The sequence below is a fragment of the Falco cherrug genome, chromosome 2 (genome assembly GCF_023634085.1).
Source record: "Falco cherrug isolate bFalChe1 chromosome 2, bFalChe1.pri, whole genome shotgun sequence".
Classification (NCBI taxonomy): Eukaryota; Metazoa; Chordata; class Aves; order Falconiformes; family Falconidae; genus Falco; species Falco cherrug.
In genome coordinates, this window is record NC_073698.1 from 95,527,159 (window position 1) to 95,550,352 (window position 23,194).

General features: G+C 38.0%; 1 protein-coding gene across 6 annotated transcripts; it reads right to left on the minus strand.

The window, feature by feature from the left end:
* Window positions 1-1,998: 1,998 nt before the first annotated feature.
* MSL3 (MSL complex subunit 3) lies at window positions 1,999-23,194 on the minus strand. 6 transcript variants are annotated; one of them, XM_055701246.1, is made up of 13 exons: window positions 23,043-23,194; window positions 21,023-21,105; window positions 20,341-20,436; window positions 19,672-19,772; window positions 18,649-18,740; window positions 17,732-17,854; window positions 17,134-17,294; window positions 15,022-15,180; window positions 14,296-14,558; window positions 13,790-13,899; window positions 13,506-13,605; window positions 12,932-13,016; window positions 1,999-2,922 (listed from the first exon to the last, which is right to left on the minus strand). In XM_055701246.1, exons 1-13 carry the CDS (start codon window positions 23,139-23,141, stop codon window positions 2,823-2,825), a joined length of 1,572 nt encoding a protein of 523 aa, XP_055557221.1. In that variant the 5' UTR covers window positions 23,142-23,194; the 3' UTR covers window positions 1,999-2,822. The 6 variants fall into 6 exon arrangements, with proteins under 6 accessions (XP_055557221.1, XP_055557224.1, XP_005434567.3 ...); XM_055701249.1 differs by lacking the exon at window positions 23,043-23,194 and adding an exon at window positions 22,245-22,530; XM_005434510.4 differs by lacking the exon at window positions 23,043-23,194 and adding an exon at window positions 22,065-22,172.

Consider the following 23,194-nt stretch of genomic DNA (forward strand, 5'->3'; position numbering starts at 1 on the left):
CTCAGCTCAGCTCCTCCTCTGTAGGAGACTGTCTCTGAAGTCTGCTGGCAGACTCACTGATGTGCTCCCTAGCCCGCTTCAGTCAGTTTGCACATTTCTTCAGCTAACCTTAGCTGTTTTGACTGAATCGGGTTAGAAAACATTGATATGATTACCTCTACAAACAGCAACCAGCAAATGAGAAACAGCAGAGTGCAAAGACCTCTTTCATCAGTTCAGATGGATATGAACCCCATCAAAAATCTCATCAGTCAAGGGCATTCAAAGACTTAGAGATTCACATCAGCAATGTATTAAGCTCCCCCTAGCCACATTAGCCCTTGAATATTCCACTCAAAGTGAATTTTGGGGGTCATAAGTCTCTCTACATTTTAAGACTAATAAGAACTACCCTCCTATGCAACCTGGTTCAACTTTTTTGCAAGCCTCTTGCACTGCTTCAAAAAAAAAAAAAATCGGGTATAAAAATAGGAAAGCGGTAAAAGAAGAGTGGCAGTAGGGTAGAGTTGTCAAAGATGTGCATTACTGTAATAAAATACAGAAACCTAAACTTTTTAAATTCAGAAATGGTGTCCAGGGAAGTCATGTCAAAAAGTGCAAAAGGGTGCTACTTTTGAGAAAAGATTTTTTGTTGTTACGAAAGCAAGACCATTTGCAATATTATATCCAACTGCAGCTTTGAGAGAATTTTACAGAGAGGTTAGTTCACATAAGGCTGTATTAACTAGACCTTCAAATGTTTCCCCCCCATCATATATTTTGAGAATCATCACAGCGTAATGACAAGGCAATACCAACAGTTTTAATAACCTCTGCATGCAGAAATTATCATTTTAACCATTAAACACAGCCATACAATATGGTTTAAACTCTGTTCATAACTTGCCTTATACTCACAGGTACTAACAGTGGAACAAAAACAGATTTGCCATATTACACACAAACATTTCTGCAATACAAAGGATTGAGCATTCCAGGCAGTATTCCAAGATTAATCTTGTTAGACAGTCATTAGTATTTTGTTGAACTGCCTTTTTAGAAAAACGGGGCCTAAGCCTAGAATGAAATATGTTTGGAAAGTGGATTTTGAGGTACTTGAGTTCTACTAGAGATTCAAAACTTCTGCAATTTGAGAAAGACTAAAGCTTAGGAATTTTTTTTGGTTCAACAGAAATGCATTTAAAAAAAAAAATAATTTTTTTTTTTTTTTTAAAAAAAAAAGAGTACTACTACTACATGGTAATCTTTAGAACTAATGATCACCAAATCTGCATGAATCCATGCCAAACACTCACTCAACAACCATTAAGTTTAACATATTTTTTACTTTTTTTTTTTTTTAAAGGCAAAACCTAAATTGCTAAAACAGAGGTAATCCTTATCCTTTCAGTTCAAAAGCTTTCAGAGTGTACCAGTGTGTCAGGAGTGACACTGAATGTCAACAGTAGATTTCAGATTTTCTTTGGCCTCTTAAACTAAGCTTGCCATTGACATTTGAAAGATGACTCCTCCTAACTACTAGTTTCTGCAGTTCTGGGAGGAACATGTTGACTTTTGCATTACCGGTAAGTGTTCTAATGGAAGTTTTCTGAACTAGGCAGGATTACAGAGTGATTAATGCAGTACTCTATGAGCCTCGAGTCCTGTATTCTCCCAGTGCTTTTAAAATCTGTGTCTGTCTTGACACAGCAGAGGATTCTGAAGGCCAGAGTTCTAAGTCACGACTGAGGTTTTGATGACAAGACAAGAATGATACTTCAATTAATTTCTACTGGATGTGTTGTCAGATTTCTAGGAACCCATTTCTCACAGAATTCCTATTTCCAGAGCTAGTGTTTAAAACTGGCTAAAGAGACATCCTTCAAGTTTGTAGAAGACTCGGTGATACAGAAAGGGTTTCTCTCCCTATGTTGTCAATGCTCTCACCTCATTGTATGCACACTTAGTAATCTCAAAAGTACTAATCAAGCACAAACAAGATGGTTTAGACAGTCAACATCACACATTTACACAGCAGCCACTGTGAACTTTATTAAGAAAAGAAGTGTTTGCCAGTTAAACTGCCATCACTTTATCAACTTCTCTGCTTATTTGTAAAAAATCAGCTCTTTCATAATGGCTCTGGAAATCATTTATTGCCAGGTAAACGCTGGATCACTGGCAACGTATGCTCTCCTTGGAACTCTGGCAGCCTTACTATGAAAGGAGCTATAAACACCTTTGCAAAATGCAAAGCAAGCAACACATCTTTCATTCAAGCAACAAAGTCATTCTTGAGGCAGATGTTATGCTAGCCAAACAGCAAAAACACCTTTACATTAAGCAATCTTTTCTGTCATGACAGTTCCACAAAATGAAGTGCAATTTGTGAGGAAAAAAAAATGCTTAAGATACCACTTATGCATTCTCTTCATGTAACTGTGTAGTCAAGTCTTATTTCTCAGGCTGGAGAGGTTGAGCTAAAATGAAACACAGCATGATGATCTATCTTCATGAAAATGTCCTGTTGCTAATGCATCTGCTTTTGCTTCCTTTGCTCTTTAATAGTCCTATGCAGTCCTATGCATTAGAAGTCAGAACAAGGCTTCTTCGTTCATTTGGAGTCAGAGTTATATTCAGTTCTCTAAGCAACTCACAACGTAGTCTATAGAAATCTCTGAAAAGAAGTTCTCCATTCCCAAATAATCCAACAATCACAGAAGATATTTTCCTATTTCTTCAGCTCCAGAAGTTGTTTTAATTCCTTTTTCATCTTGTAGCCATGTGGCAAAATAGCATTGTCATGGGCTACATATAGTAAGATTTAATCTTTATTAATAGCTTCAGTAGATTGCCCGAGGATTTTTAGTACTGTAGTAGGCTTCACATGCAGCTACATAAGCAGATTCTGGGAAGAAATCATCATGGTATTCTGCTAAAAACCTGAGAAGAAAGCACACCAGAAAAAGAACAGAACATGAAACATTTAAGACAAAAAGCTATTTTCAAATTAATTTTTAAGCTTAGCAAAACCACAGCCTGGGAATTAAGAATTATTACACTTTGAAATTTGGCATACAAAAGGCTTGCCCTATTTTTACAAGTTTTACATAGTGAGAAAAGCCTTGCCCTATCATTCGCAAATCCAAATAGCATTAAAAAAACTGCTCAAGCTCAATAAAAACAAATGCACAAGTTGAAGCTACACTAAAAAAAAGAATGCAGAGAACTATCACAGAAGAAAAAAAACCTGAAAAGATCTTTCTGCAACTTGTCAGTCACCTGTTCAACATAAAATTTTCATTTATGTCAAAAACAGGATTTTCAGTTATCACTATGTCAGTGTTTTATATAAATGGCCAGTAACGATTAAGTCAAACCATATTTTTTAAAAAGTAAGTAAAGCTATGATTTGTTGTTTCTTGTGCCTGTGCATTTAGGGTCTCTGCCTCTCATAGTTTCTGATTTAAATATGGCTCTCAAAGACAAAATGCATCTTTTGCAAAACCAATTCCCTAATTTCAGATTTCTGCAAGCTGGTCTTCAAATATTCAAACAGCAAAGCACCCAATATTTTATCATGTCTTTCTGCCCTGCTAACATGCAACTCTTTCTTTGGTTTAGGACTGAAAACAAAAATAAACAGTTCTGCTACTAACACAAGTAATAAAGAGCTAAAATGACCATATCCTCTGTGTTCTTTCCTTTTTATAACAAAATACCAGGTATGCAAATTGGGGCAAAAGGGTAAAATGGATCTGAAGGAAATGATCAAACTGTTTTTCCAGAAAAAAAACACAGACCTTCAAAAATATCTGGATATTAAAGATCAGCATCAATAAAAATGGCAAAAGGTTAGCTACAGATTCTCTGTTTGAGTTCAGCTGGAAGCAACGGAACAATATCATTTGCAGAATCTGGTTTCTCTCAAGAACCACTGGCTAGGGAGACAACTTCACTACTGGAAGCTAAAAATACCAGTTTTGCATAACCAATATTCTGTACCAAGAAAGTCCAAATAAAAAAAAAAATGTATAGGTGAATGCAAGTAAAATCATAGCATTTCTCCAACCTCACCCACAGTTATACTGTCTGAACTAGGCATATCCTTTGATGTTAAGAGAGCCAAAGCATCAAAGAATACTGACAAAGTTCTCTATTTAAGGCAATCTAAATTTAATCAGGAATATATTAATTGCTGAGAGCTCACACATAAAAGTTATAGCACAAAAACACAGATAAATCAAAAAAGGTTGATTTTTACACACACACACAATCCTTGTACTTAAACATGGGCGTCAGACAAGTGCTAAACTGGAAGAATAACTGGTTACATCCTACTAATTCTAGGAAAAAAGCAGTGAGAAATACAAGCTTTTTTTTTTTTAGAAGAAATCAATCCTTCAGTGTGTCACCATTTATTTAGAAGGCACTTTGTCAACTTCTTCTGTACTTCCTTATTTCATAGGAGTTCTGTAATTAACATTATAGAGGGACCTAGGGTGGTTTCTGATGTAAAAAGTTTCAAGGTTTAAAAGAGGGAAGTGAACTGGCTGGCCAACCGATACATTCCCAGAAGATCAAATGGCAGCTTGGTTTTGGTTTTAAGTATTACCTAAGGAACTGGGCAGAAAAGGCTCCGTTATGTGACCCATAACAGCGTCTATCTATTATTTCTGGCAGTATTCAGCTGGGCAGGTACTGCCAAAAGAGAGTAAGATCTCTCATCTTTCTTTAAAGCAAGGATCCAACTGGCTCTGCCACAGACTGACACCACATAAACTATAATAATAAATGTGTAAGAGCTAAGTAAATTTAAAGTTCCACACAGTCTTCATTCATGCAATCCTACTCTAGCATACTTTTCACGTATAGGTATTCACACTGTGCTAGTTTCTCACTGGGTCCAACAGTAGCTTCCGATTTTATTAAATAGCACAAAGTAGAAGGGATTACATAATTAAGTTTGAGACATTATTAAAAAATTTCTATGAAAACTTTTTGCCAAATCAAAAAAATTGCTTTTAATATTACAGCATATTAGTTGCATTATACCAATTTTTCAGACACAGAAATAAAAGCATTTAAAGAAATGAAATAAAACCAGCAGCAAAATATTTTCCCCTGAAAGAACAAAAGACAGTCAAAATCAATGCTAAGTCACAACTACTAAGGAAATCCAAATTAAAAATTTGGCAAAAGAATAAACCAGAAAAAAAATAGTTTTATTCTTTTCTTGAATTAAAAAAAATAGGACAAATTAGATTAAAATCACTGATAGTTGATTAATACACTGTTTGAATGACATTACTTAGCGATTATTAGCCCTTGTCTTTAAAACCATTCACCACCTAATTTTCTAAGCTTACCAAGGCCATAAACCGTCTAATAGTTTATACAATGCTATTTTTCATGAGATAGATACCTCCCAGAAAATAATCTAAAGAAACACAAAAACAATTCACACAATCAGATCCTCCCAGTCTTCACTGAAACATGTCATTCATTTGCACTACAAACACACACCCCTTCCTCTAGGAAAACCACTACAAAAAAAGTACTGAAATCACAGCAGTTTAGAATCTAACAAAATACCTGAACGTTGTAACTGCTACAACCTCTGACTACTTAGCTACCAATCACTTACTGGGATATGTGGGATTAGTATGAAGCGAGTGTGATAAGGCTTAAAACTTAACAGACTTCAGTATAACTTTTAACACGCTTAGGCTGCACAAGACAAAGATGAGACACAAATGGAATTTAATAATTCTCCAATAGCACTTGTTAATGACTTCAAGAGATAAACAAATTACAGAGGCCAATCAAATTCCTAGTGTCACTGGATAACATTCTGTAAAACACAGAACCAAGTGCTAGATCATACTAGGGACTATATTTTAACAGAACATCAATAAAACAAAGGAACCTTCAGAGGACATTGAGTAGACAACAGTTCCAAGAAATTTAAGGGCAAGTAATGGGAAACAGGTTCATTTTCTCTTGCAAATTTCCTGACTTTTGCTTAAGATCATCAATCATAAATGCCAGTTTGGTGCAAGCTAAAGTGACAGCTGGTAAAGATGAGGAATTTTAGCTGAGATGCTTGTGGCACAGCCACAACTCAAAAAAATATAAAAATAAGAGCAGGCAGAATGCATGCAGTCAAATGTACATCTCTGTTCTTAATATAACAGTTGTGAAACACAAAATACCCCAGAGCTGACAAACACAAATTACTTTCTGCAGAGAAGCTGGAGAAAACAAGCAACAGAACACAAGGATCAGCTTCTGTCCCAATCCTTTGTATATTTGTACACAAAGCGCAGTAGCCCTTCTGAGGCTGCTTTCTATTCAAACTACATTGCAGCGCAGAAAGCTGGCACAGAAATATTAGGAGTCTCATAAGACTCTTAGCTACTGGGTATTTCACTAATGCTTTGCCCTCAGAAAAGCTGAAATAGCATAAAGATCAATTACACCGGCACCTGCAAGTCAGGAGCCGAGATTTAAAAACAGAGGGAGCTGTACTTAGCAAGCTGAGCCAATGTTCAGCTATAGATCAGAAAGCACATTGCTATTTAGCTATTCAGAGCAATGAATTGTTTCATTACTTTTAACTTGCAAACCTGATTAATTCAGTCACCTGTTGCATTATTGCCTTTTTCATTTTTACACTTTTTACAGAGTTCATATGCATACACCTACACATGAGTAATTGAGTTTTAGATGCATGGTCCACATAAACATCCTGCTGTTAAGACTGCACCTTTTTTTCTCATCATGATCAGCTGCAAAAAGAATACTTATGCTTTACACTCATGCTCAGAACATAGAGGTAACCTCTCTACCAAGGCTCCTAGAATAACAACACTCCAGGAAGGACTAGAGGGGATGGAGACAAGGGAAACAGACACAAGGGTGACCTAGCTTGAAGAACTTCTGTGTTCTGATTTTCAAGTGTGGTAGTCTGTAAGCAAGCTTACCCCAGGTGACTCCAAGCAATACCCTCACAAATACACTACCATCTGGCTGACAGTTATGCAGGCAGATCTAGCAAAAAGAGGCACGGAACCATCATTACCCACATTAAAAGCCCACTTGACACATGTATGTAAGGAACCTTTTTCAGAGTCCCTGAATTAATATGAGCTTTAAGAGCATCATCTGGTAGCAAAAATGTCCTTGTCTCAGCAGCGTCAACACAACCTATTACCTGAACAGCCCCTGCACGAAATAAAACATTCTTCTAAACTTCAGCTACCATCACATGAATAAGCTCAGGAGCAGCCTGGAAAGTGTGGAAATTATGAAGGAATGAAAACTTTACTGATTTTAAGAAGGACAACTTCAGACATAAAGGTGTAAGGAAAGTGTTAAAAGGAAAAGTTTCCAAGAAGGTGACATCTTACACACGGTACAGAATTCTAGCAGGTAAGCAGATGCTTTGATGAGATCAGTGGCCTGGGGTAGATGCTGTTTGAAAGGCAATTGTAATGATCTAAAGGAATTTGCTTAAAGAGCATGATGGATCCTAACTCTATGAGTCACCTCATCAAAAGAAATGTCATTTGCAGATTAAGAAGCTATCTCCTTTCCGAGACTACTACTCAGACGCAGGATTTGAAAGCTAAAAGGCTTGGTTTCACACAAAAGTGTATGCCACCACCTACCCCCCACCCCCTCCAACTGACAGGCATGTCTCCATCTATAAGGCTGTTCAAGGTAAAAGCTTGCCCATACAAAGTTCATCATCAGCCCAATGCAGTCAACAAAACAAGTGAAGCAAAGTTTCAGATGTTTATTCTGATATCCAGTGTCTCAAGAATCACACCAAAGGAACAAACAGGCTTGTTTCGTTGACTGGAGTCTTGTCACTCATCCACATACAGAAAGCAAGGTCATCTTCCTTGGCCTTTAAAGAGCAAGTGCAAAGAATTCCAAAGATGCCAAGCTGCCAACATAGTATTTCCAATAATCAGACTGAGTGAAAATTAGAAGTGATAACTTCTACTAGACCTTTTGGGAAAACAGCCCTACAAGAGCTCAATACAGCAGTCCTTGGCTGGTCTTGAGGATGACGACTCGCTTTTGGCAAGGCCAACACAGATCCCAGAATCAAGTCCTAGATTTGCTTTTTAAAAAAAGCTACCATAACACACTTAAAAATATTTTGGACAACTTTTCAGTTAGATGCATGACCCAAGCCTCTGCTATTATATGTAGCAATACATTCATTCAAATACCCAGGCACCTGACAGTTTGGCAAGCAGAAGGAAGACAAGCAATCTACATGGTGAAGTTTCAGGAATTATTTTTGGCAAAGCAATCAAACCTTAGTAAAGAACAGAAAGTACACACAAGCAGATTATGCAGTCAAACCAGTCAAAAAAAAGCCTACCAAAAATAAGAACCAGTACAATACCAGGTACTCATTGACTAAGAAGCATTCAACATAAAGGTGGCAGAAGTTCAAGAGGACCCAAAATAGCAATTACCTCTTTATCCCAGTCAATGAACACAGCAAAGCCCAAATAACAACAGTAGTAATGCCTAAAATAAGGCATATGGATTCACTGTGCAAGTAGAATTCCTTTGCTACAAAACTTTTAGGAAAAAAAAGTTCCTTTACCTGTTTGTGCCTATAAACACACAACTGTCCATTTACACTCAGAACCTTGGTTTTCTCACGTTTAGGCTCTTAATTCCATAAGGTTTTCTAGTATGTTGTAATTGCTATGCTGCACAGGTACCTTTTGTCAAGTAACCAATTAATCCCAAAATTGACAGGCAAATAGAAAAGCCCTAATCAATATAAGAAACAGTAGCAGAACTGCATTCTTTGTGATCTTGCAAGAAGTGATTTTTAATCACTTGCCATCTTGCAACTTTATTTAGTTGCAATGACCAGGAACTCCCTTCACAAGCAACTTCACCTAAATACAATTTTTTTTCTATTCCATTCACCATGTGCAATGATTCATTTTTTCTTTCTCAGAAAGCCACTAATAACCTCTCATTAATTGCACATTAGCACAGACTAGTGGTCATAATTCACCACTGCAGTTACATATAATAAAATTACGATACTCAAAAAATGTTGTGCTATCAAAACCAGAGATCGAAGTCTCAAAGTTACTTCAAACAATTTGTCATCTTTCTACGTACACATTTTATTATCAGAGTTGTCTAGTCTGGTCACATTCCGATTGGCTTCCTTCTCATAAAATGCTCAACAGTATTAAAATACTTTTCTACCCGTGGAGCAGAGTGGCACAATAGAGACAACCAGGTTGTAAAACATCAGGAAAAAAAACAAGAGAGACAACTTACAGGATATACTGAATTTGAAATATCAGTGGTGGCTTTTTAACAACACTGAAGTCTTTGACCATTAAGAATGCAATTTTCCATAATCTGAAATAATACATATTGGCCTCATCTGGAAAAATGTATTAGAAATTTAAGAAGCATTATTTTAGAAATACTTCGTCGCTTACAAAATACTTATGGCTTTCTGAAGTGCTGTACCATTTTGTTTTGCTTTTTTTTTTTCTAAAATGCAAATGACATTAACTGAATTACCTCAGTGAAGATGTCTTGCTATTCTAAAACCAGACATGTTATATTCTCCTAATTTTTAAGTATCTCCTATTGGTCAACAGTCCTGATAAATGACCACTCTGATCCCAAAACAGATTTTCAAGTCAAGGATGTGTTCAAATCAATGGAAACAAACTGGCAGCTTCTTGCCTATCCATTTCTCATCACTCAAGCTGCCCCTGGAGGCACGCTACGCACCTCACAGTACAGAGAAGTTGTAAAATACAGCACACAGAGCATTTAATTAAAAATACAGCTGAAATAATTGTATTAGTTAAAAGGCAATAATGATTCTATCTCAAAAAATATTAACAGGCAGAAGACTTAATCAGGGGTCCTTTGCTAGTAAGACCAGCAGTTAGTACACACCAGTTACTGTGTTAGCTCCCACTGCTTGCTCCTGAGGACTAAACTCAAGCTGTAAGTGAAATTCACCGAAACAAACTGGCGTGTTTGTCACTGAAGTCCATTTCAGGCTGTTGTTCTTCTGCAAGTATTATAAATTCTTTCAGAAGCTAAATAATTTCAAGGCAAAGACTAAGAGTTTTGCACTTAATTTGAGAAACTATTTTTTTTTTAGTTGTGCAAATTCTATAATTGAGAAATAAATACTCATGTTCTCCATGAAGAAAGTTTCATTATGCATGCTAGTAGAAAGCTGCACTAAGCACAAAGAGTACAGCTTCTACTTAATATGAAACTCGAAAAAAGTCCATTTCATACATCCCTTAAAAATATATGTTGCCTGGGAAACTGAGATCAATCTTGTCTAGCAGCAATCTAAGGGCATGACTGGAAAAAACTACCCATGTAGCATCTCAAAGTGAATTTAATGCATCTATCAAGTATGAGTAAACTCAAAACAAGCTTCCAGATGAAGTGTTCTATTAAATCTGTTTCTCAGCCCACATGAGATTAATAATGCAAATGTGAAATGAAACTGTAAATTTCAGCCATAAAATCTTAAGTCAAAATTAAATCAGCATCTATGCCAGAACTAAATCAGTTGTGTACCACATGAAAGTTTTCTTTAAAAATACATTAACTACTTTGCCTGGACTATTCTACCTAGAATTCAAAGGAAGATTCAGAAACAGTTTTATTAATGCAAGCAGACAGCTTCAATCCCTTTTCTGCTATTAGAAAAATAAAGGACAATGCTTCACCTTAGCCTCAAGTTTTCTCTTGTGATGAGAACCAGCTAATGCAGACGTATTTCTGTGATAAAAATCAAGTCTGAACAGGTTTCTAGAAAATTTAATTTTGACCACTTTCAATGACATATGGAAATAAATATCCAAATGAAAGAAATCCTGACGTGCCAAGAACACATTTTCAACACACTTGAAAAAAAGAAAAAAAATCTAATAATTTGCATTGGAGTTTATGTTACTTATTTGAATACGCAGTAGCATGCCCAGTAAGGAAACTAATCTAAGAAGAGTATTTATCACAAAGCTACCCAAGATCACATGCCTCCTACAGCAGTAACTGTAACATGGATGTTTTTTCAGGAAGGTTCTCAATTTGACCAGTTCTGATGAAACCAGAGAAATAATTATTTCACCACAGAAAACAAACCTTGAGAACTGCATCAGCAAAACATACGTGATGCTGCCTTAGAAAGCAGTTGGAAAGAAACACACATGCCTCGATATTTTGTTGTACCAGCTATGCAATATCCACACAATGATTGCCTTAGGGTGCTCATTCCAGTTTAGTTGTAGTCCGGTCTTAAGGACTGAATGCCCACTAGCACTGGAGCACACTACTGGTTAAGTGTTTTCCAAAAGGAATGCAGCTTGTGTACACAGCACAAGACAAAGCATGGTAAGCGGGAACTACTGAGAGATTTGCTTCAAAAGCACAGCTCTACCTGACCTAAAAACGCTTATATGGAAACGCCTTCTGATTATTTTTTTTTATTTCTACTTATAGATGACTACACATTTCAACAAGATGGTCAGATGGAAAAGTAAGACACATGGATACTACCACTAGTACTTTCAGTTTAATTAGCTCCCTACATGTACGGAGGCGGGGGGGGATGTGTTTCCTCCTTCCCCCTATTCCACCCAACCAGAGCTCATCCATAGACTCAGTATGAAGAAACTGCATTTAAGATGCTAAAGAGTAGAGACCTGCTCTGACCAAGTCAGAAGAATCTGAACAGGCAGAGGTTTGGTAAAAACTGATTTGATCCACAGCAAGTTAAGCACCCTACATAATATTCACACCAAGCAAAAACAGGTTTCCAACAATAAACGCTAACACTGTCCTGTTTAACGTAAAGGTATTTTGGATACTAACAAGGATTTGACAAAATAGAAATGTAAAAAAAGGAATCAGCAAAACTTGAAAATTAAATGCTTCAAGAGAAAAAATTTGTGGTTTGGAAACTTTGAAATTTAAGACAGCTTTTATTTTCAATAAACAATTAAAAGTAAAAGCATTTTAATAGTTTTACCTCCCTGATCTCTAACAGGACTTCTGATATGCTAGTACTACATTATGTTACTTCTCAGTAGGTGACTACTTAAGCCTTTGACCAGAACATAGTTAGGAGTTCCACGTTTGTTCCAGGTGTTGACCATTTACAACACTTTCTCCTCTAAATTTTCCCTTGAAAATTTATCTTCCACTGCATTGATGCTGCATAATATAGTGCCACACATTTTAACTACTGGTACAATTTCATGCACAGATACTACCTAAAGTACCTCACAAACAAAGCTGATCATGGTGCAGTTATGACCATACTGACTCCAGCCATGGAGCAAGCATGGTCAGAGAGAGTTTGGGTACCTCTACAAGCCACTGCACTGCATAACAGAGAAAACTTTCCGTTCAAAGCTCAGTTAGGACAGTCTTTTCTTTAAAAAAACCTACCATAATTAGAAACATTCTAAACCACAAGTTTCTCCCCCTGCTACTATAAAAGCAACATCAAAACTCTCAGATTATGCTCTCAAAACTAGCAATGCAGAGTTTGTATTTCCTCATAATACTTAACTAAGTCAAACTTGTTCTTCAATACATACTACCAAACAAACGTTTATACTTCAGTTCTCTATCGCTATGTTTATCAAAACTAGGGAGCTCAGGTTCCCTTCAATTTGCATTAAAGAATCAAAGAAATCTTGGTTTAATCTTTATTCAAATTGTTATTTCTAAAATCTTATATTAATTTTATCATATTATTGTTATTTCTAAAATCTTATATTAATTTTATCATATTCTTGTAGCTATAGAAAACTAACATCTTATTGTAAAAATCCTTTGTCATTCCAGGACACTTAGGATCTATTTAAGAATGTAAACATTGCTGTGGTACATTGTGTCACATTACCTCAGAAACATTTCGAAGTGTTTTACTAAGGCCTTTAGGTTTTTGTCAGGAAAGCACATCTTCCCCAGTATTTCTGGTAGCTTTACTGTAAATAAGAGAAATAATGTTTACACCTGTTCTTGTAAAAGCAGCTTCTAATTACTTTTATCCACTCTACAGAAAAGAAGAATATAAAAATTTCTTCTCCCTGCAGCCTCCGCTTTTCTTTGCAAGTTACTCAGTGATCCTTCAGTGACCTTTCAAAGACTCACTACAAAGAAACGTGCTGAGAAAGTGAATGCTTGGTTTAATGATGTTTGATAGTATATTGGAAGTAATGCTTGTTTGCTTTTGTTAAGTGAAGGCTTACAGAGCCAGTAAAAGAAAACCAAATTTATGAACAGCCTAAGAGATTTAAACAGATTAAAATGTATGTTTCTCCAAGAAGAAAACTAAATATAATAAAGCAAACGGTAAATCGCACAGATAAGATCACTGGAAGAAAAAAAAAACCCAAACAAAAAAACCACAACAAAACAAAAGCCCAAACAAATCAAGCAATTTTGGTTAAGCACATAGTTCCACATCAGTTTACCAAACATCCGTAGCAAATGTTGAGATCCATAAATATATGAAGGAGGTGGCGGTTGATCACTTGGTGGATAATTTTCTGGCATCAATTTCCAGGACAAAACCTAACACGAAACATTAAAATGTTGGCTGTGAAATCTTTATAGCACCATAAATAAAGTCTGTACAGAATTTAAAAATCAAAGATGAAATAAGTAATACAAACAAAACTTTTTCTTACATAGCCCTGCTCTGAGGTCCATGAAACCTTTAATCATTGAATCTAGGACAGTAACAAAAATCTGTTACCTCATTCAATTCATTGTTTCTTCTACCTTCAAAGCCAGTAAAAACTGCACTCCCCTCTTTGCTAGGAGTCAAAGTTATAGGTGAAGATGATCCACTATGGACAGGGGTTTCTTCAAAAGGGAAAAAAAAAACCAAAACAAAAGAAGTCAGAAAGATTTTATCATTTGTTTTATGGAACTGTAAACTATTAAACATAACTAAGGCCTGCTGCTAAAACGTTTAAAGTCTTAAATACTGGAATTCAGTATACGCTATCCTACAGCAGGCTCACAGAAAAGCGACTCCTTGAACTCTGTTGAGAAACACAGTACCGATGTACTGAGAATATTGCTTTGTATTTCCCCCTTTGGTTTAACAGCCTTAGAAACAAATAACTGATACAAAAAGTAATGAATTCCCATTGCAATCATTCAGTTCGCAGTCCACATGGCACTGATAAAAAAGAAGGAAAAAACCCAACAAGATGTAAGTTTGTGTAGAGCAACAATTTAAAGAGCAAAACCTACTTTTTTCCAGGTGCAAGAAGAGCTTTGGCATAGAAGCTGGGGTCTCAAGATGCCGTCGTTTAGGTTGTGGGGAAGCACTGCTTTCCGATAACCTGTCGCAGTTAGAGCTATGGCGCGTAGAACGCCTCAGCGACTGCAGAATTTCAGGTTCAGCTTTTCGTCTTTTTGGCGTGGCTGGCTCCCCTGTTGTAGGCTGGCTGTCAGTTGACTGAGGCGTCGGAGGATTCAATAGAGGAGGACTTGGGGAAAGTTCCTCCTGATTTCTAAGAAATAAAAGGCAGCTTTACAGAAGTGATCTCTAGATCAGTGGTTTTCCCCCAAAAGAGATTCTTCTAGGCTCACAGATCTTGTTAAATACTTACTCAGATTAGACAATCTCCTCCCAATAACTATCAAAGTGATGAGGCCTTCTTTTAAGTACTATTTTCCAGAAGTATATTTATTTCCAGATTTACAAGTTAATGAATACAAATTTACATTTCAACATAATTTTTCCCCCACAAAGTTGCAGCATAACTCTACACCAGTCAGTATAAACCCCTTTGGAATTAACCAGATAGAAATTCAGAACCTGAATTCAGGCAAGCAAGAAGAGTTTATTATCATCCTGATAAAACGCTCAAGTCAAACCCTGTGAGAATATCATCCCATTTTGAACACATAACCATATTTCATTGCATTTTCCTTAGGAGATAAGCAGTATTAGACTTCTTTTACTCAACATACCTGTTAGTATTTGTTGAGTTTTCTTTGATGGGAAGAAAGAATTTTGATGAAGTTACCTTCTTAAATTGAGCTTGTTCATATGGATAGAGCAAAATTAATGGAAGTGTGAAGTCAAAGGTTATTCGCAGCCCATCCACCATCTCTTTACATAGCTCAACACTAAAGCGGGGGCGGAAAAAAAAAAAAACAGATAATGAATTTCAGAGTCGCATGTCAATTTTTCAGTGTAGTTGTAGGAGATTCCCCTTTAATACAGATCATTAACATGTTAACTACAATATGCTGATTTCATCACTAAGTAATGATAAGTGATTAAAAGCATAAAGACAGCAATTGCTGTTGGTAACTTCAGAAATACAAATTTCAAAAGTCTGCTTAATAAGCTCTCACCGTATCATACAATTGCTCGGTTGTGTTACTATTTACTGGATTAATAAAATCTACAGTAAACCAAGTCAGTCAGATGTTCTTCATGTAAGTATTATTTTGTCTCTCCAAGTTTACAATGCTCAGAAGAGGCACCTGCCAGAGAAAGTAAGTACTCAACAGATTGAATCTTTGTGTAAAAAGCGTATGCAGAACTTGGTCTACAGCTTCTAAGATGCAGTTAAGGCTGTGCTTAAGAGATAGCCAGTGAACCAACAAAACCAGATACATTTGCACTGGAGATCAGTTTCCAGTGACCTGCTCCAACAGGACACTTTCAGAGCAGCACATTTAGAGGAATTTCAGTTTTAGGCTTGTGTAAAAGACTCACAGTGTTAGGTGGTGAGCAGATGCGCTGTTACAAGCAGAACCAAGAACACTGAGTGCAGCCCACTTGCAACACCTTCACCTCTATGAAGGTATTAGTCCCTCACATTTCAAGTGCATGTATGTGTATGGTAACAGGAATGTGATTCCGCCAAAATGACCCACATTAATAAATTCCATACCTCTTATTACCACTACATACCACCTGCTAGAACTACAGCTTTAAAAAAAAAAATACTACATATAAATTGGGTCAGGGAAGCATCATGTGCAGAAGCTCTATCACGTCTGAGAAGGTCAATTACCTGCTGTGTTAAAGCAGTAAGGGCAGTACATAAGCTGTCAGCTGGATCTCTCCTACTAATGGATCACTGAAATTATACACATTTTCTTAATAAAGACTGTGCTTTAATAAGGAAAGTCACTTAAACATACACCTCTAAAAATCATAATGTGCGTACAACCTTCTGTTCATACTTCTGATGTCTCATCTAACTTCTTTGTTTGGGAAATTACATTACAAAGAAAGGAAGTATCACCAATTGTCAAATAATGAAAGGCACCAATATAAATCAAGACACTTGCATAGACCACAATATTGCAAGCAATAGCAACCATTGAAATAGAACACGGTAACAAGTCAAGACTTCTTTTTGATAAAATCCAAGATTCTACCCCAGTGTAGACTTAGGTCAAGAAGCAGTCCCATCTAAGATTGAAATCCTTTAACGTACAAGAAAACAACAAAAAAAACCCCACAATACTGCCAACATGCAGCATTAACAAAAACACTGCATTTGTAGCATGGTAGAAGAATATACGACTCCGTTGAGAAAACTGCAAATAAGATGCAGGATTGGTGTTATTAAACACATTGTTTCCCTATATGTTGACTCTAGGATTTAAGATCCCATGGGGGGAAAAGAAAAAAAAAAAAAAAATCACCTGCACTTGAAGCTCTCTAAGTGCTTATATTAAATTTTTATCTTTTACAAAATTTGAATCTGTACAGTTTTATTTAAGCAGGGTATTTTCGTGTCAGATACTCTCTCAGTGCTCAAAAAGTTCTTCACAAACAGCAACACATTCTTCCAAAACGGGTCACAATATTTACAAGAACTGTATCACTCACATGATAAAAGAAGATATCGATGCTGTTGCACCATGACTTTTCAGAGTATAGGGACTCTCTCACTAATAAACAAACTGCCAGTATTACTGTAGTACTGTAGACAGGTATCTGTCAAATATTTTAAGCTCCTTCAGCATACATCACAGCATAAGTCCACAGAAGTGAACAGCCTTGAAACAGAACACAGACTGCCAGGCCATTCTTCTTGTGGACTAAAGATTACTTACTTCTTCTCTGGTGGCACATAATGAAGATTCATATTAGCATGTAGAGTCATCTGATGGTGCCGAGATCTTTCATTGGCTGAAAAAGCAGCATTAATAGCAAAATGTTTCACGTATGACTCCAGGATGGTTATTATATTTGTCTGACAAGGAAGCTTCACTAGCTAAAAAAGAAACAACAAATTAATATCTTAAAAACAATTAGTAAGTATACCAAGCTAAAACTGGAGCTTGTAGTGTACCAACTAGTTTAGTAAGTCCCAATTGCATGCAGTTATTTCAGGAGTGATTAATTTCAACCCTTATTTTGACCAACCCTTTACAAATATCTAGAGAAACAAAAACATGGTCAGATTAACAAGCTTACTACATTGCCAGCTTTAAAAAAAACAACCTGTACTCTAAAACACAATTGGGTACTGAAATGTTAAGATTCTTAAATATAATGACAACTCACTGTTTTAGCTATTGAGTTCTGCTCCCTACACTCTTTATTCTTCCTCATACTGCCCAATAAAGTTAAAAAAAAAAAAAAAAAATCGGGAGTTGTTATACACAAGAACTACTTTTGATGATCACACTTTGCACATTCATTTCATACCCGTTTTCTTCTGTTAATATAGTAACAGTCTTCCTCAAGCTTCTTTTTCAAGACTTCAGGAATTTCTATGCTTATTGCTCTTTCCTCCATGTCTCTTTTTGTATGAGTGTCTTGTTCTTCTTTCTACAATGGACCAATGCAAGAAACAACGTATCAGTTGTGCTTATGAATATTAGCAAAAAAGAACTTCAATAGTCAGGATACAATATACAATCAAGTTTTGTCATGCAGAAATAAAATTGTTTTATTTTTATAGTATAGTAAATATTTAAGTGGATGGCTTACTGTAATCTGCAAATTCATTTTTTAAAACTTTTTTTCCCCTTAGCATTCACTGAAGTATTTAGCACAAAAGAATGAACAGAAATTTGTCTGGTTTTGCTGCTTCAGATCACCCACACTGTAGTAGTTCAGTTCCACAGACCTTCAGAACAAATGTTCATGCTGTACTTTATTTTTAATAATGTAGAGAAAATAAATGTTTTTTTCTTGAAGTCAGTCTTCCACATTCTAATTTAAGACCAGACTTGACAGATCCATTTCACAGTAAAATACAAAAGCCGGAAAGGATCCTGCTCCTATTAGGATTTGTCCAACTTGCATAGACCAGTAAAATTTTACAGCACCCACAAATGTGGATAACCCCCTTTGCCACATTCTTTCTACATAAGCCTTCTGTGTAGAAAGGGAGGGAAAGAACCAAATGTGTATTTTTAGATTAATATCAAAGAATCCTACAAGAATATGGCATCTTCTACAATTTTCAAAAACTCAACCACAGTAAGCACCAGGAATAGGAAAATTACCCTTTTAATTCCAGCTAAATAACCAACTGTGGCCTATATTTCATCTACTTCAATTTTTCCAGAATTTCAAATACAGTTGTTTAAATTCTATTAAGGAGCTCATGAATATACCATTTCTGTCCTCTCTTCTATGTCACTTTCTTCACTTTTTATTTCTTCATCTGTTCCTTCATCACTGTCATCAGAAGAAGAACTACTTATAGCTGTGTAAAAGAGATTTCACATATTTATCTCACATCATTACATTGCAGAGGTTAAGACCAAACAGTTTCAGGACTCAATAAAAAAAAAAACAAAACCAAAACAAAGAACAACCCACCAAAAAAGCACAACTAGCTTGTCTTATTTAATGAGGATAAATAATTCTGATTTAATTAAACACATAAATATTATTTACAGCAAACTATAAACTTTCTAAAGATGTAAGAGAAGACATTTAGAGATTTACAGGAAGTATTCTTGCACCCCCTGTAACTGAAAACCACTCACTTTTAAAAGCTCCCTACATTTCTGAACAAATCTTCTCAACGCTTATCAGACTTTAGTTCTGAACAGGGGATTAATGTGCTAATCATCCAATTGGAAAGTCTGGATCTGTGCAGCAACAGTTGCCAGAACATCAGCCAAGTGCCAGCCAGTGCTCCTGCTGGCTTTCAAGCTACAAAGAAAAATCCTATGAAATTAAAGATCTGGCTTGACAGTGAAATCAGCCAGTCAGCTGACAAGAAACAGATCCTTGTGCCATGTGGACTGGGGTGGTAAAAAAAATAATCATCTTATTGCCCCCTAAAATACATAGAAACACTAGTAAGCAAAGTGTCTTCTTTCCCAAGACCAAATAGAAAACTGAGGGCTTCCTGCACCTATTAATACTACACTAAACAAAGCAGCATTAAGCTCTGAAATCATTGATTAGAGTGCAAGTGATGCAAGGAAAAGCCTCTGGAATACAAGAAAAGAGATGCTTAGCATGAAATATAGTGCTCACTCTACATATGACTGCCTCCATGTATTTCAAACAGGACCGTGATACTCTTTGTGTCATCCTAACAGCATGGTACAGCATGCACAGTACACCTAGCTCAAAAAGTTAAAGGCATCATGCTGGTTATCAAAGAATGAAAATAAGCTCACAGTTTTCACTACTTTCATCATTTTCTTCAGCAGGAAGGCTTTTTAATACAGAGTCAACACCAGGCAGCCTGCAACGTCTCTTCTTTCTTCCCTTTCTTCTCCTACAGAACATAAAATAGTTCACTGAAATTTGGCTAGTGTTATTTGTTTATCCTGATTACATTGCATGCAAATGCACAGGAAACGTATGTTTGTGTTATCTTCATTAACTGATGCCGGAATAATTTGGACAATGCTTATTTGAGAGTGGATACCTTAATGTCTGTACATTACCTCATATTCATGTTTTTAAGCAGTTCTTCAAGCCATGGCCAACCAATATTAGATTATTGCCTTTGGCTGAAAAATACTTCAGGTTTTCCTAAGTTATTTTTCAAGTACATTACTTTGGGAGGATGTAGAGCCCATACGCAAGCATTTCGCAGCAATAGTTTAAAATAACATAGCTATTAAGTGTTAGTCATTCACAGTGTTGTTTAATAACAATATGGAGGTATCTACCTTAGTATGAGGAGAGTAGCTCTCTAGAATGCACTGACTGTACTAAGTAGATATCTACCACCTACAGTGTGAGCTTAGAGGCTAAACTCACTCGTAGACACCTGGATGTATTTGTTTGAATCTGAAACTGAATGTCTCATTCATTTTGAAACCAAAAGGATTTCTTACATGCGAGCCACAGCCTTCCGTGCCAATTTACGCTGTAATCTGCGGTTTTCGTCTGTATCACGAAGAACATGATCTTCAGCTGCCCATCTATCCCAGCTAAGGTAGATCAAAGAAAATTAACAACAGCTACAAATACATGCCACTCATAGTTACTAATAAATTAACATATATTAAATCCAAAAAGCACTTTTTTAATGTCATTCAGAAGCAACTTCTTTATCACAAGGTTTGCATCCTTTTGTATCCACATGGCTTAAACTCTCACGTTGCTATCTAAAATCTCTCAAACCTTGATTTAACATGTGACAGTGTTTGTAGTACCGACACATGCTACAGATCACAGTCAGAGGCTGCACTCCTGTACTGTGGCCTTGATAACCGACGAATCCAGGTCTAGATTTAACAAAGTATAAACTCCTTTTATTAATGGAAACCTAGGAGCTACAAGTATATGCCAAAGACAGATATCCCATGAAGTTTAAACTCATGGCTATGAAACTGATCCACTGAAATTTATGGATACAGACCAATGTGTCAACGCCAGCAAGAATATTACAGGCATTCACAAAACCAAAAAAATACTCCCACAAACGTCAGTCTTTCGATATTCTGCACAATGCCTTTCTTTGCACAATAAAACAAAGAAAATGCAAGAACTGAAACCATGCACACAGGATCTTACCTTCTGTTCCAACCGTTAAAATGGATCAGATACTCTGGAATCTTTCTGCCTTTCTCATCTTTTCCAACAACAATGTCAACAATCTGAAACAAATATTGAATAGCATGTATTAAAAACCTTAGAGGAAGTAAGCCTTCCAGCATTTAGGGAGTTTATGCACAAAGAAAAAAAGAAGCATGCATTTATGGAAATGAAATATACATACAATGTTGCCAGTGAACACTGATAAGAGCACGATACAGATTATACTAAACGGTCAGAAAAAATAGGGGTTTTGTTGAGCACTTTAAATGTTGGGGACTGCTAACCATCTTTGTCCTGTCCTCAAGTGTCCCATGCTTTCAAGTCAGACAAAAAGAGATGCAAAACAATGCAGTATCACAATACAAATATAGAGATATACATCTGGGCTACTAACGTTTTCCCCTGTGTGCTCTCTTCATGCCGTCAGAGCAACAGACAATACAGCGCTCTCTATATAATCAGAAAACCTTCTCTGAACAACACAGAATCTTGGCCACAAAATATTAAAAGGCTTTATGAATGTCTGAGCCTTTGTTTTCTTCCTCTTTTTCACACACGTAAAATGTGTCAGTCTGAAAGGGCCTGCCCCTCAAAAGAAAAGTCATTTTGGGTGGATCGTTAAGAACCAAAGGAATAATTCTGCCTGCACTTGAACGGCTCTCAATAGACCATGTATCTCCAAATGCACCTAGTAGTTAGGCTGCAGTAATGTTTTAATTTGAGAATTCAGAATATAAGAACTATTGATGGAGTCAAGGACAGTTATGCTGGACTTTGCGGTATTTGAAAGTAAAAAAGAAAAGGCACCATCATCTTTTGCACCCAGCTGACCTCTAGGGCCGGCAATTAAAGCTGTTCAGGTGGTTAGAACATTTAAATATATATACAAACAAAAGTGCAGCATAAAATATGACAGGAAGGTGGAGCTCCTGATCAAAGATGTTTGAAAAACTGTAATCTACACAACTAGCAAATGTGCAACAAAGCACAAATCTGGTCAAGAATCTGGCTGCAGTACCTCCATTTTCATCCCTCTCCGTAACAAAACGAAAGGTAAAAACCACAACTCAGTTCGCTGAGTACTTGGCACTGAAAGATCACCTCGCGTCCCACTGATACCCTAAAACAAGATCAAATTTACATAAAGCTCTACAATTACTATCACTACTATGAAGGCCCGGCCCAGTGAGTCAGGCACCTCTTACTGCAATGCTCATGGTCCACCACCCACTGCCTGCTACCGTATTTCTGTATACTCTCCCGTACCACCCGGACCATCTAAACCGTTCTGAAAGGCCGAAGGAAGGGCAGTAAGCGCAGGGCAGCAGGGAGGGGCAACACGCCAAGCTGTGCTACGTAAGCGCGGGGATGAAAAACTTTCAGAGTTCCTTCGCAGGTGCCCAGCGAGAAGGGCCGGCGGGAACAGCGCCCCACACGCCCCGAGCCCCCGGGGGCGCCGCGCCGGAGGGCAAGGCCCCGACGGCCCGGGCTCCACCGCCCGCCCCTGTCACCGTCACCCCGGCAGCGGGACGCACCGCCCCGCCGGGGGAAGGCGCACGGGCTCGCACACGGCTGCTACGCGCGCCGCCGCCCCGGAGCGCGCCGCGGGAAGGGGGACAAGCCCCGCCGGAGGGGCGGGCTGGGACGCCCGGGGGGCGACGGCGGCGGCACGAAAGGCCCGGCGGGGACGAGCACCGCCTCGCTTTGTCTCCCGGCCCCGTGACGGCGGGCGGCCCTCGGCCCGCAGCCGCTTCGCCGGCTGCCCCCACCCCGGGCCAGCACCCGTTTGCCGCAACAAGTGCCGCCCCCCCGCCGCCGCCGCCGCCGCCGCCGCGGCCCCTCCGCCTCCCGCTCGGGGGCGCGCGCGGCGCCCGGCGGAGCGCGCGAACGGCAGCAACGGCCGCGGGCCGGGCTCCGCGCCGGCCCCGCCCCGCCGCGTGCGGGAGGAAGCGCGCGGGGGCGGGGAGGGGGGGCAGGGTCGCGCGCGGCGGGTCACCTTGGCATCATAGAGCACTTTGGCCTTGGTGGGGTCGGGCTCGAAGCAGAGAACTCTCTCCCCACGGTGGAACTTAAATTTCATTCCCCGCGAGGTCATTTGTTCATCATGGCGCAAAGGAGAGAAGCCCCGCCCCCTCCCGCGGGGCGGTG